Here is a 13,888-nt window from a genome sequence, read left to right on the forward strand (position 1 = left end):
TGAGCCACAACTACTGAGCTCACGTGCTGCAACTACTGGAGCCCATGTGCTGCAACTACTGACGTCCGCGTGCCTAGAGCCCGTGCTCCACAAAAAGGAGAAGCTCCTGCAATGAGAAGCCCGCGCACCGCAACAAAGAGTAGGCCCCACTTGTCGCAACTAGAGAAAGCCCATGCGCAGCAATGAAGACCCAACGCAGCCAAAAATAAATAAAATAAAATAAATAAATTTATATATTAAAAAAACCACACTATCTGTCCAGAAGAGGAACCTGTGAACGTACAGGGAGGGATGTTAGGAAGGACCTAGAAGAGATTTTTTATTATGGCCATACTCTCGAAAAAGCATAAGACCACATTTCTGACTTCTTTCAAGGTGCCAATGATGTCACTGCAGTTCGTTTTTGTTTTTGTCAGTCCAGGTAGCTGCTAGATCCCCAACAGCACCTTATAACATTGCCCAGCTCGTGTGGTTATATGCCAAGACCGGGATGCCAACTGCCTTCCTCTTCTCTGTCACGAATCCAGCCCACTTCCAGGCCCCCGCAATGGAGAGGACTTCCTGTCCACCAAACACACACAATGTCTTCTCTTTTCTCTTTTAAGTCCACTGGCCTGATTGCTGACTTGCATTAACATAAACTCTTCTCTCTCTAGATGTTTCTTCTCACTCCCCAACCGAGCTGTAAGCGAATGACGTGGGAACGGAGCCCACATCTCTTAGCTCTTGGGAGTCCCTGTAATGCTTTGCAGGTAAACACCATGGTCAGTCCACTTCTGGCCTATGGTGTCCAGCTTAGCAGAAGAGGCAGCAGGCAAGGAGGGGATTCACTCTTTGGGCCCTTGTGTAGTGGCCGTAAAAGAGGGACAGCATATGGGAAGCTGCCTGGGGTTCCCCAACTTCAGTCCTGGGTGTTACATAAATAGTTATCCAATCACCAACAATGCACAGGACAGTTGAAACATTCTTTGGGGTTGACTAGAGGTGGGGGACAGAGCTATGTCTGTAACAACAACAGCAACAAAAAAAGTAGGGTTAGGAGGAAGAGGGGAAGGAAGAAACCACTTCGCTGAGCACAGGTCTCTGGGTTTTTCTGTCCAGCTTGATTCTAAAAAGCACCCTCAGTCTTCTCATTAGTAGAGAAGTGAAATCGTCTACATTTCCTGCAGCTGCCTATGGAAGGTTTCACATCTCCTTTGGCTGCCCAAGCAGAGAGCCAGACATGGGAGGGAGTTTGCCGAGCCTCAGGGAGCTGGCGGAGGGCCACACAGGCCCTCCTGTGTGGAAAGCATTCCTGTGCCAGGCGGGCTTTGGGGACCTTGAAAAGGATCCCAAGACCTGGTTCCTGAGGTTAGGTTCACTGCCTACCTGGAGGGAGGAGGAGAGACGTAACGGGGGGAAGTGAGCGTGTGTGTAGGAGAATTCACAGTTTTGAGACTGTCGAAAGAAAAAGTGGAAGAGACACGAGTTCTAAGAGCAGGAGGAGCTCTGAGCATCGGAAAGATGACTCAGAAGGATTGGGGTGGCTTTTCCCTTTTTCCTTTTCTCAGCGGAGGCCTCCACGAGTTACCTTTACTTGGGTCATCTCAGTCCCAGGATGTAGTGAGTGTGTGGGCACACTCAAGTGTGTGTGTGTTTGTGTGTGTACCTCGAGACCTTGGGTGTGAATCTTTGGACCTGTTTTCCAAACTGTAAAATGAGGACCATCAACAGGTCTTTTTTTTTTTTTTTGCGGTACGCGGGCCTCTCACTGTTGGGGCCTCTCCCGTTGCGGAGCACAGGCTCCGGACGTGCAGGCTCAGCGGCCATGGCTCACGGACCCAGCCGCTCCGCGGCATGTGGGACCCTCCCGGACCGGGGCACGAACCCGTGTCCCCTGCATCGGCAGGCGGACTCTCAACCACTGCACCAGCAGGGAAGCCCAACAGGTCTTTTAAGATTAAATGAGATAGCATGTAAAGGATTGACTTTAGCATAGTATCTGTCACAAAGTAGAAGCTTAACAAATATTGCACTCCCCCTCCTCAATTTTCTGCCCATTCCCCCTCCTCAATTTTCTGCCCATTCAACCCTTAATGGTTCATTAGAGAAGTTCAAGTGTAGCGGTATAACCCAGGTGGGGCTGAGTGTATGGGTGGTGGTGGGGGGACGTGGGCAGAGCTTCAGTGAAGCTCAACTAGTTACACAAAACAACTCTTTTGTTCCTGATATTCATGTATGTTTTCATCTTGGAGGTAAGCTTCCCCCTCTTCCTTTTTTCTTCATAAATATCAGATTCTCTGGGGGTCAGGGACTTGGAAGGAGGACAGGTAAATGTGGTGTCAAGGGCTTCCCTCCTAATCCTCTTTTATTTAGCTCACTATCAAGTCAAATTCCAGAGCTTTCAGAAAGCAAGGTGAAACTTGCTTGGACTTCCCTGGTGGTGCAGCAGTTAAGACTCCATGCCCCCAGTGCAGGGGGCCCGGGTTCGATCCCTGATCAGGGAAATAAATCCTGAATGCCGCAACTAGAAAGGTCCCGCATGTGGCAACGAAGATCCCATGTGCTGCAACTAAGACCTGGTGCAGCTAAAAAAATAAACAAATATTTTTAAAAAAGAAAGCAAGGTGAGGAGAGGCAGCCATGAAGCCTAGTGGGGAGCACAGAGAAACCAATTTAGGGTTTTACATTTGTAATGGGAAAATCTATCAATCGTATAGTTCACAATGAGAATGAATTGCTATTTAAAATTTGTCTTTTCCTGGGGAAGAAAAGTAGGGATGTTTTATCTCATTTTTCTAGTGGCTTCATAATGTGGGGACCTGCCCCAGGACAGATGGGACCTGTGGGGGAAACACATAGGGGAGTTTTGAGTTTGGGGGAGACAAGTGAGCTTTGGGCATTGGCCCATCACCAGCTAATTATCAAGGGGGTTAAGTGGTATTGCCCTGCGGTCTGCTCTGAGATGTTTCAGAGGGTAGGGGGTTCGGGTTTCTGGCTTAGGAAAGCAGAAAGGAGAAAATGAAGCTCATCTGGGCTAGGACAGATGAAGCAATGGAAGCCCAGGGAGGGATTTTTCAGGGCTGTGGCCCTGATCTCTTAGGAACTGCTTCTCTTCTGCAGTCTTGCTTTGAGGCCAGCTAACTGCACTCTCCCTACATCTCCTTCCTTAGCAGCCCTGCCTCTACCACATGCCCCAGAAGGGCCCCTTGTCCGCCTGTTTCCTGGGTGACAGGACAGACCAAGGAATATGTAATCAAGGGATAAATTCCCAAGTAACTTCCCTTAAAGGAGAAAGAGAGGTTACCTAGTCCCCAGTCTTTGAGGAGGACCTTGAGCGGAAACAGTTAAACCAGTGGGCAGTCCAGGCTGCATACATCTTGGGAATATTGGGTTTATTCTCTCCACTGAGCTAGGGAAATCCACCTACAGACTGTTCCTTAGGAGAGTTAAGAGACCAGTTCTTAAAAGCCCAGGGCAGAGTGAGATTTACCTAGTAACTGATGATGCTAAGCGGATGCGCTCAGCGATTTGTCTCTACACTTGTCCCCGCCTACCTAGCCAATCTGACAGTTCTCAGTTTGGGACACTGAGTTAGATGATCAGGTAAGGAACAGGTATAGTATCTAGGGGCTTGGTAGCTCCAAATCGCTCATTTAGAGAGCATCGAGAAGGCCCCGGCAATAACCATATTCCCACTCAGTGTTTGGAGATCATCTACCCAGGCTGGGACTTCTCGGGCAGGCAAGGACCCAGGGCCCCTGGAAGAGCTGCTCCAGGGGACAGGATTCCCTGTGTCTCCCCCGAGGAGAGCATGACTGCCCTCCTGCCGCTGCTGCTGGGCCTCAGCCTGGGCTGCACCGGAGCAGGTAAGGACCCTCCCTTCCTCTGCTCCCTTTGGGTAGGGTGTTCAGTTTTGTTATTGGATTCGGATACCCCAAACTAGTCTGTCTCCCTATTACATACTCCCATAGCACTTCGTACTGTACCTTTGTAGCAATTTTTTAAATTTATTTTTTTATTGAAGTTTAGTTGATTTACAATGTTGTGTTAATTTCTGCTGTACAGCAAAGTGACTCAGTTATACACATGTATACATTCTTTTTTAATATTCTTTTCCATTATGGTTTATCCCAGGCTATTGACTATAGTTCCCTGTGCTACACAGTAGGACCTTGTTGTTTTTCTGTGTAGCAATTTTAATGTAATTAAGCTGTATAATTATTCGTGTAATAGACATTTCCTGTTGGAAGGTGGGCAAAGACGATATCTGCCCTGTTGAATGCTGCATCCCCAGCTCCTAGCACGGTGCCTAGCACACAGCGAGTGCTTCAGAAATACATGTGGCACGAATATTTAGTAATGTGTCCAGCACAGAACAAGGCTGACTCTTTCCTTTGACCCCTTTTCTCACTCGATCACTGGCCTTACTGAAGGTCTTATCCTGGGTAAATTGTTGTGTTTAAACATGCAAATAATTTTGGGCTACTTGTGTCCCCATGCTTAGTCTCACATAAAGAGGAAACGGGATCTAGAAACTTCTCTGCTAGGACCATCTATGCCCTTAATCGGGACTCTCAGAGACTCTGGTCCATGAGCTTGGTCAGCAGATGCTGCCTCAGTCGGGAAACCTGTGCCCCACTCACCAGGTGTAACTGAGGCTTGGGTTCCTGCAGAGGACTCTGACCTATCCCCCTTCTCTGGCTCCTGCAGGAGGCTTTGTGGCCCACGTGGAAAGCACCTGTCTGCTGGATGACAATGGGACTCCAAAAGAGTTCACATATTGTATCTCCTTCAACAAGGATTTGCTGACCTGCTGGGATCCCCTGCAGACCAGTATGGTCCCTTGTGAATTTGGGGTACTGAACGGCTTGGCCAAATACCTCTCAGATTACCTCAACCATAAGGAAAACCTGATCCAACGCTTATCCAACGGGCTGCAGGACTGTGCCACACACACCCAGCCCTTCTGGAGATCTCTGACCCACAGGACACGTAAGGCGAGAAGGGAGCAGAGGGATGGTTAGGAAGCACAGTTAGGACCCCCAAGAAGGGTCCCTCACCGGCAAGGGGTTTGAGCTGTGGGCAGGAAAGAAGCAGAAAATCGGAGGACCTGGGATGTAAAAAGAGGGAGGGTTGACCCTTACGAGGACACAAGGTGGTTGACAGGGGTAGGGCAGGAATGAAAAAGGGGAGGTGATGTTTGAGCCAGTGAGGAGCTATCGCGGGGAGAGTAAGCTAGTTTTCCTTCAATTTAGGGCATCTCAGGAGGCAGATCCAAGTTCAACCAGGGGTTGAACTGTCAGAATTACCAGAATGGCTTTTCCCAAAATGCTCACGCCACTGTAGCCCAGGTTCTGGTGTCCCGGGTCTGAGACAGGCCCAGGCATGGGAGTATTTGGAAAACCTCCCAGGGAATTCTGATGCAAACTCTCTCACCCTTAATCACTTGCACTGAGAATGACTTGAGATTTTTAAAAGAAAACTTGAAGTTCTCTATCGTACAGAGTACCGTGTCTTAAGATGTGATTTCTCAGAATCGCCTGGGGAAGGTGCTTGTTAAAAACACAAGCCCTTGAGAACCGCTACAGATCTGTTGGATGAAAGTATCCAGGGCTGCAGGCTCGGGAATCTGCATCTTCACACAATATCTTGGATTTTTATTGAATATTTTGTTTGAAAAACACCCAAGGAAGCGGAAGGGTCACCTAGAAAAGTAAACTATTAAAAGATGGCAACATGAATGATCTCATGAATTAGATTCCCTCGTCCAAATTTAGGAGAGTTAGTCCTGAGTTAGCCTTGTTTCCTTAAACTATTCAAGGAAAAAAAAAAAGGCTTTCTTTATCAAGTCAATTTGTTCAATGAGATTTGAGGACAAGGGTGTTTTCCTACTTTTGCAAACCCCCCACTATAACGCTGGATGACAATTCACTTATGCACTTGAAATTAATACAATGACTTCTGAAACAGCCTGCAGTTCAGCCCTGGCTTCTACTTATTGTGAACAAATATAATTTTGGAGGAAAAAGGAAGGAGCAGTGATGAAATGGGAGCCAAGAAAGAGTGAAGCAGGAGTACATTCTAACTCCTCATTTTCAAAGGGATGTGTGTGGGAATGAGGTGGGGGTTGGGAAGGTCGGTGGGCAAAATCCAGGAAGAATTCAAGTAGGAAAGAAACCAGGTTGGAGGGAAAGCCAGAATGTTGCCCTCCTTCGTGACTCTTTTTTCCTCCTCTGCAGGACCGCCATCTGTGCAAGTAGCTAAAGCCACCCCTTTTAACACGAGGGAGACTGTGATGCTGGCCTGCTACGTGTGGGACTTCTATCCAGCTGATGTGACCATCACGTGGAGGAAGAACGGGCAGCTGGTCCTGCCTCACGGCAGCGCCCATAAGACCGTCCAGCCCAACGGAGACTGGACATACCAGACCGTCTCCCATTTGGCCATAACCCCCTCTTTGGGGGACACCTACACCTGTGTGGTAGAGCACATTAGCACTCTTGAACCCATCCTTCAGGACTGGAGTAAGTGTGGGGCAGGTGGGAGGAATTAGCGTTAAAGCAGAGAGCTACTGTCATTCCCTAGCGGTCAAGTTAGGACTCCGCGCTTCCCCTGCGGGGGACACGGGTTCCATCCCTGGTTGGGAAACTGAGATCCTACATGCTGTGCAGCGTGGCCAAAAAAAAAAAAAAAAAAAAAAAAAAGAGAGAGCTACTTCAGGTGGGTGGTTGTAAAAAGAACACCAATATTTTGGCAGAGGGAATGGGATGTAGAGAGGTCCTCCACGGTACAGGGGAGAGAGGGAGATGCTCAGAAAGAGTGAGTCTGGAGGAACTTACGGAGGGTTCACGACCAGAGATGGGGCCAGGGGATACAGACACGGAAAGAGTTAGTTATTGTTGGACTTCCCTGGCGGTCCAGTGGTTAAGACTCCGAGCTTCCAGTGCAGGAGTCACGGGGTTCGATCCCTGGTCGGGGAAGATCCTGCATGCATGACAAGAGTTACTGTTGCTGTTGCTATGGTGCTGTGGTTGGTGTTATGTGCTTGTCTGAGGGTGGGAGGGGAGCCTGACTGTCCTGAAAAGAGGATGTCGATTTGGTAACCATATTTTCAGAAGCCCAAATTGTGATGCAATATTCTAGGATTCTCGGATTTCCGCTATTCTGTTGTCAGGTCAGGAATAAGAGTTGCAGAAATAAAGAAGGTCGTGGAAGAAAGGGGACTCTCTCGGTCTGGGGGCCGTACTGAATTGGGGCTGCTCTATCAGGGAGGAAGAAGCCAGGGCTGGCAGACACTTTGGTGTACACGCTTGGAGGCTACTGCATAAAGCCAGTCACCATTGTTTGAACCCCGGGATTGGAAGTAGTTAAAGGAAAGGAATCCGGGTGGGGGACAGGATTCAGACTAGGGCCAGCTCCAGGAAGTGAGGGCTGTGGAGGGGGGTGGAGACAGGTTCTGGAAGGACCCAAATCTGGAAGTGGGCAGGTAGGAGACACATAAGTACTTGGATAACTCATGGAATGAAACCTTGGGAAGTTAGGAAAGGCAGAAAGACAATTTCATAGGAAAATGCTCAGATAGAGTGGTCAAGGGAGCAAGTATTGTCATCACAGGCAAATGGAGAGAGGGATGGGGAACGCTGTATTCCTCAGCAAGGGTGCCGTCGGGGTGAAGGAAGAATACAGGATGCCTTGAGAGGCCCCATCATCTTAGAGAGGATCTGGAAGCGGGGGTACTAACTCAGGGAGAGCGGCTCCCCAGGGAACCACAGGAGTAGAGACCCACAGGATGGGGGTTTTGAGGAAAGACCACTTCCTTGGGCCTGGATTGGTGTGAGCTAGACCCTTGGGGTCCGGATATAGCACCTTTGAACCTGAGCTGGAGGTCGCAGTAAATGAAGTTGCTCTGGGAATGAGCAAGAGAAATTGGTTCTAGTAAGTTTCTACTTCCGCAGCTCCTGGGCTGTCGCCAGTGCAGATAGTGAAGGTTTCTGCATGTGCTGTGACTCTGGTCCTGGGCCTCGTCATCTTCTCTCTTGGTTTGGTCAGCTGGCGGAGAGCTGCCTCCTCCGGTGAGTGACCCTCCTGAACTCTCAATCCCAACCTCTGCTCACTTTAAAAAATTAAAAAAAGAAAAATTTATTTGGCTTTGTTGGGTCTTAGTTCCGGCATGCGGGATCTTTAGTTGCGGCATGCGGACTCTTAGTCGCAGCATGCAGTCTCTAGTTCCCTGGCCAGGGATTGAACCCGGGCCCCCTGCATTGGGAGCACAGAGTCTTAACCACTGGACCACCAGGCAAGTCCCTCTGTTCACTTTCTCTTTGTGACTGGTTCTCCCATGGCTACCCCCTTGGCTGTGAAAAATACCAGAGACTTTTATCCACTAAGACTGTCCTCCACTCAAATATTTTCTTCTCCTAGGCTACGTTTTCCTCCCAGGGTCCAATTATCCAGAAGGTAACGTGTCTGTTGGTCTGTCTGCCTGCTGGCCCTTTGGAGCGGGTGAAGGTTAGAGGGAGTCACCGTTGGGTTCAGCTAATGGTGCTATTTGGAGCGGGGGTGAGCTTCCACCAGGCTCGGGCTGACAATGTGATTGAAGCTGCCGTTGCTGGGATCAGGAACAGAAGGGAGGAGCACCTACCCCCTTCTCTTCTACCCAGCGGAGTGTCTGAAGGTGGCTCCTTAGTGTTTGGTGATCTAGAATTTTCCATATCACTGTATTAAAGGCTCTGGCATGGATGGTTATAGGGACAAACGACGGGGTCAAGTTGGTTTGGAGCTTTAGTACCTTGTTTTCATTTCTTCTGCAGGTCAGCACATTTCCTAGAGGCAGAATCCTACAAGTTCCTCTCCACGTGAGGAGATTCAAACTCCTAAGGATGCTACTGTGCTCCTCCAGCCCGTCCAAGCGTCCACATTTTCTTGGATCCTATGGTTTCTCTATTTGATTCTATGAATTTCCCAGTCCCTGCTATGGAAACCTTACAACTTGGGGAACTCACTCCTGGGAATATTCTGTAACCAAGGTGTTGTCCATAGGTAGAGCCCAAGGCTACGTATCTGGGCTGAATATAATCTGAGGAGAAACGTCAAAGGCCCTCTTGGGGGCCCCCTGTGCCACAGAGGTCTGAGTCGCTGGTGATCGGCTCTGAGGAATAAACTCCGGTGGAAATACAGTTTTTTCCATGCTTTTTCTTGAGGCCCTGAGGAGGGACTATAGGAAGTCAGGGGCTGGGCTTGATTCACTCTCCTACTGCAGTCGAGGAGTCAGTGTTTCCTCCCATTTTCCCATCTAGACATGACAGAAATGGGGACAGTTTCCTGATGGATAATTCATAAGAAGGTAATAAACTGTGGGGGGATGGAGTCACAGAGTCAGGGATAGGAGGGGGTTTACAGTTTTCGGACCTCATAAGGGATCTTAATGAGGATTAAATGAGTTCATACTTGTAAACGGCTGAGAACATTACCTGGCACACAGCCAGCCCACACTCATGACATGTCAGTCACAACTTTCTGGGCCAGGTGCTCTACTAGGTGCTTTACATGCATTGTTTCATCTGATCCTCATCACAACTCTGACACAGACCCTCAGATAGTCAGTATTCAAGGGGCAGAGCTCAATTCCTGATCTGAGTTCTGGGCAGTTATTTTCTTCCATAACCTACGTGGGAAAGGGACCGTAACTCGAGGGCTTATCATGACCTAGGCACTGGGCTAAGTGATTTATGTTGTATCTCATTCATTCTCCACAATCACCTGGTAAGGAAGGATGGTCTCCCTCTGAGTCACAGATGAAAGTGAGGTTCAGAGAGGTTAAATAACTTGTCCAAGGTTGAACAGCAAATTCTCTGTAGGATGTCTGTCTACCTGAGTTGGAAGTAACTAGGCTGCTGTATTCTGAGGACCCTCATGCTGTCGAGCACACCACTCTTCAGAGCCCCCCTTACATTCCCTTCCACCCCAAACCCAAGGGGGATCCACCGTTGGGGGCTGGATTTCACACAGCGGAAGAGAGGTGCTCTTCGTTCCCAGTAAAGGGCGACACCTGCTGGACACAGGTGGCATTGTCTTTGGAATGAGAGTTAGATACTAGACTAGGCAACCGAAAGGAACCAGAAATGAAAGTAAGTATTGGAGGAGTTTAGCCTAACAGAGAATTGTGGAGGGAGAACAAGGGGTTAGGGATGCATGTGTGTGGGTGTCTATGTAGGAACACATAAGAGCAGAATCTGATGAGCTGGGGGAAGGGGTCAGAAGACAGACGGTGTGTGGAATCTTCCTGCATTGTTGTCTCCATGGTTGTTTGTGTGGGTGGGTGGAAGGGTGGTCACGGGGGCTGGGACCCTTCCTCCTTGCACAGTTTCTGTGCTGATGGGGGCCTGGAGAAGTGTGGGGATAGCACTGTGCATACAGACTTGATATCCAAGCTGGTGCTCAGGTATAAAAAAGGAACAAAATAATGCCATTTGCAGCAACATGGATGGACCTAGAGATGATCATACTAAGTGAAGGAAGTCAGGAAGAGAAAGACAAATACCATAAGATATAGCTTATATATGGAATCTAAAATATGACACAGGGACTTCCCTGGTAGTGCAGTGGTTAAGAATCCGCCTGCCAATGCAGGGGACACAGGTTCGAGCCCTGGTCCGGGAAGATCCCACATGCCACGGGGCAACTAAGCTCGTGCACCACAACTACTGAGCCTGCGCTCTAGAGCCCGCGTCCCGCAACTACTGAAGCCCGTGCGCCTAGAGCCCATGCTCCGCAACAAGAGAAGCCACCGCAATGAGAAGCCTACGCACCACAATGAAGAGTAGCCCCCGCTCGCCGCAACTAGAGAAAGCCTGTGCGCAGCAACGAAGACCCAATGCAGCCAAAAATAAATAAATAAAATTATTAAAAATAAAATAAAATATGACACAAATGAACTTATCTATGAAACAGAACCAGACCCATGGACACAGAGAACAGATTTGTGGTTGCCAAGGGGGAGGGATGGGATGGGAGTTTCGGATTAGCAGATGCAAGCTATTATATATAGAATGGATAAACAATAAGGTCCTACTGTAGAGCACAGGGAACTCTATTCAGTATCCTGTGATAAACCATAATGGAAAATAATACGAAAAACAATGTGTATATATTTGTATAACTGAATCAGTTTGCTGTACAGCAGAAAGTTATACAACACTGTAAATCAACTATACTTCAATTAAAAAAAAAAACAACAAAGTAGGTGCTCAGGGTTTGTCCAATCAGTGAATTGATTTCCACCATATCCACAGTTTCCCCAGATGGATCCTTGTGATCAGGGCATCTCTTCTGGAAGGAGTTTCATGAAGAAGTCAATGGTAGGGGAAAATGCTCACAAGTTCAAAATAGCTATTCTCTGAGCTGGGCCATATAACATAGGAAGCAGTGGAGTGCCATGCGCTGTGATCCGTATAGGTAAGCTCAGAAACTAATCTCTACAAATTTTATCAGTTTTATGTTTCATTGAAAAAAAGTTTTTATACAACATTTAATTAATTAGCTTGTATATCATGTAAATAATCTATCACCTCTACCCCACTACCTGCTTTCTTTAAGAACTTGCTGTTTGAAGTCTTGCCATATTGTTTCATTTTCATTTTTCCATTCGCTGTTCTTGTTTTTGTTTGTTTGACAAAGCTAATTCCTTCTGATATTCTAGTCTAGTCTGGGTGGGGCTTTGGGTCTTGTCTATGCCTGGCCATTTGTGAAGGAGACGCTGTACTTCCCAAGGCTCTGGGTGTGGTCTCAGCAGTGAAAATCAAAGTAGCAGGACGCCTGGGGAAGGAGGGAGAGAGTCAGCTAATTAGAGAGCTTCCAGTCTCTCTCTGGAGACCCCGTGCAAACTTTTCTCTGCCCTAATCGCGTAGGTGTTTGGTTTATAGGGAAGGCTGTCCCCCTCCAGATGGGGAGTGGGAAAAAAGTGTCACATAGATCTCCACAGGCGAGTGAGTGGTGCCTGGAAGGAAGGCAGAAGAGGGATAACGATGCGCCACCTCCTGACTGTTTGAGGAGAGTAAAGGTGTGCGCGTGCGCGTGCGTGAGAGAGAGACAGAGAGAGAGAGGGAGAGAGTTGGGCTTCTGTGTCATATCTAATCAAAGTGGCACAACGATTGGTTCTCTCCCTTCAATGTCTTTTTTTCGTTTTTTTTTTTGCGGTATGCGGGTCTCTCACTCTTGTGGCCTCTCCCGTTGCGGAGCACAGGCTCCGGACGCGCAGGCTCAGTGGCCATGGCTCACAGGCCCAGCCGCTCCGCGGCATGTGGGATCTTCCCGGACCGGGGCAAGAACCCGTGTCCCCTGCATCGGCAGGCAGACTCTCAACCACTGCGCCACCAGGGAAGCCCTTCTCTTAAATGTCTTGTTTTAAAAACTGAACTTGAAGCTGGAATTGACTTAATATGTCATCTAGGCCAACTCTCCACCCATAAAGGACACACGTTTGTGACCACGAGGGCAGGCACTTCAACACTTGGGGCAGATACCAATACTTCAGCCAAATGTGTTGACCCCAAGTTTGAGGTTCTTCTTTGGACCATTGAAGACGATGGTAACAAAACCAAATGCACCCCACCAGAAACTAACACAACATTGTAAATCAAGTATACGCCAATAAAAATTTAAAATAAAATAAAATAAAATAAAAAAGGAACACCAAGGATTTCCAGCAACCATTGGAAACTAGGAGAGAAGCATGAAGCAGATTCTCTTTTACAGCCTCCAGAAGGAACCAATCCTCTCAACACCTTGATTTCAGACTTCTGGCCTCCTTAACTGTGAGAGAATACATTTCTGTTGTTTTATTTTATTTTTATTTATTTATTTTTAATTTTTGGCCATGCTACACAGCATGTGGCATCTTAGTTTCCCAATCAGGGATGGAACCTGTGCCCCTTGCAGTGGAAGTGAGGAGTCCTAACCACTGGACCGCCAGGGAATTCCCTCTGTTGTTTAAGAAAAAAAAATCCAAACATACCAAATGCATCCCGGGAGGGTGTCTCCTTGGTGTTTTCCTGAAGGAACGCGTGTTCCTGTGTTCCAGGTTCTTTGCTTCCTTACTCAGCACACATTCATGTGAAAGGAACAGACAGGGACTGGTATTTAACCTCACTGTTTATTTAGGGAAATTATTTTTAGATCATCTTCTCAAGTAATTCTGTTTCCAAAGTAAAACCGGGTGAATCAGATGACAGATGAGGGTGGAGTCAAACCCCATCCCCACCTTGGTCGTGGATGGAGTACCTGCCATTCCCAAGGGTCCTCAAACTGCCCTGGAGCAGGACCTGGGGGATTCCTCCTTGGTGCTTCCTGCCACCCCTTGGCCAGACCAGTCCGCAGGGGCTGCAGAGAGTGGAAAGGCCCCAAACTCAAAGAGGCTGCTCCCAGACAGGGGCTCACTGGCTCTCCCAACACTGCCTCTCTTTTCCATCACATATGGGGCTCCCATGAGCCCCCTGGTCAGACTGGACTGGCGCAGGGAATGAAGAAATAAGTGACTTTCATTGTATCAAGGCCTCAATGGAAAATGAATGGCACTTACACCAGGATAGTTCAAGGAGACTCTATTTACAAGGAAGTGGGTGGAGGACAGTACAGTGACCTGGAGCTAGCAGCAGCTGAGCTGTCACTACTCCCCGGGGACGGGAGGGGTTATCAGAACCTAGAGCAGGGCAAATCCTGTAGAATCCCTGTCTTGCCAGTAGCAATGCCCTACCCTTCAGTCCAAGGGACACAGCCAGCCTAAGCTGACCTTGCAGAGAGGGAGCCAAGGGAATAAAAACCCTGACCTCACTCTCCTCTTCCCTCTGCTCTCTGGGCAAGGCTAAAAGCAAGAGAAAGCCAGGGAGCAGGGAGCCTGTGATGTCATATA

The 13,888-nt window shown here is 48.3% G+C and overlaps 1 protein-coding gene across 2 annotated transcripts; it reads left to right on the forward strand.

The window, feature by feature from the left end:
• The first annotated feature begins 3,574 nt into the window (after positions 1-3,574).
• Positions 3,575-9,158, forward strand: LOC101335803 (HLA class II histocompatibility antigen, DM beta chain). 2 transcript variants are annotated; one of them, XM_019931421.3, is made up of 6 exons: positions 3,576-3,848; positions 4,693-4,974; positions 6,222-6,506; positions 7,938-8,054; positions 8,404-8,439; positions 8,793-9,158. In XM_019931421.3, exons 1-6 carry the CDS (start codon positions 3,794-3,796, stop codon positions 8,807-8,809), a joined length of 792 nt encoding a protein of 263 aa, XP_019786980.1. In that variant the 5' UTR covers positions 3,576-3,793; the 3' UTR covers positions 8,810-9,158. The 2 variants fall into 2 exon arrangements, with proteins under 2 accessions (XP_019786979.1, XP_019786980.1); XM_019931420.3 differs by lacking the exon at positions 8,404-8,439 and having other exon boundaries at positions 3,575-3,848.
• Positions 9,159-13,888: the final 4,730 nt, after the last annotated feature.

This window comes from Tursiops truncatus, chromosome 10 (genome assembly GCF_011762595.2).
Source record: "Tursiops truncatus isolate mTurTru1 chromosome 10, mTurTru1.mat.Y, whole genome shotgun sequence".
NCBI lineage: Eukaryota > Metazoa > Chordata > Mammalia > Artiodactyla > Delphinidae > Tursiops > Tursiops truncatus.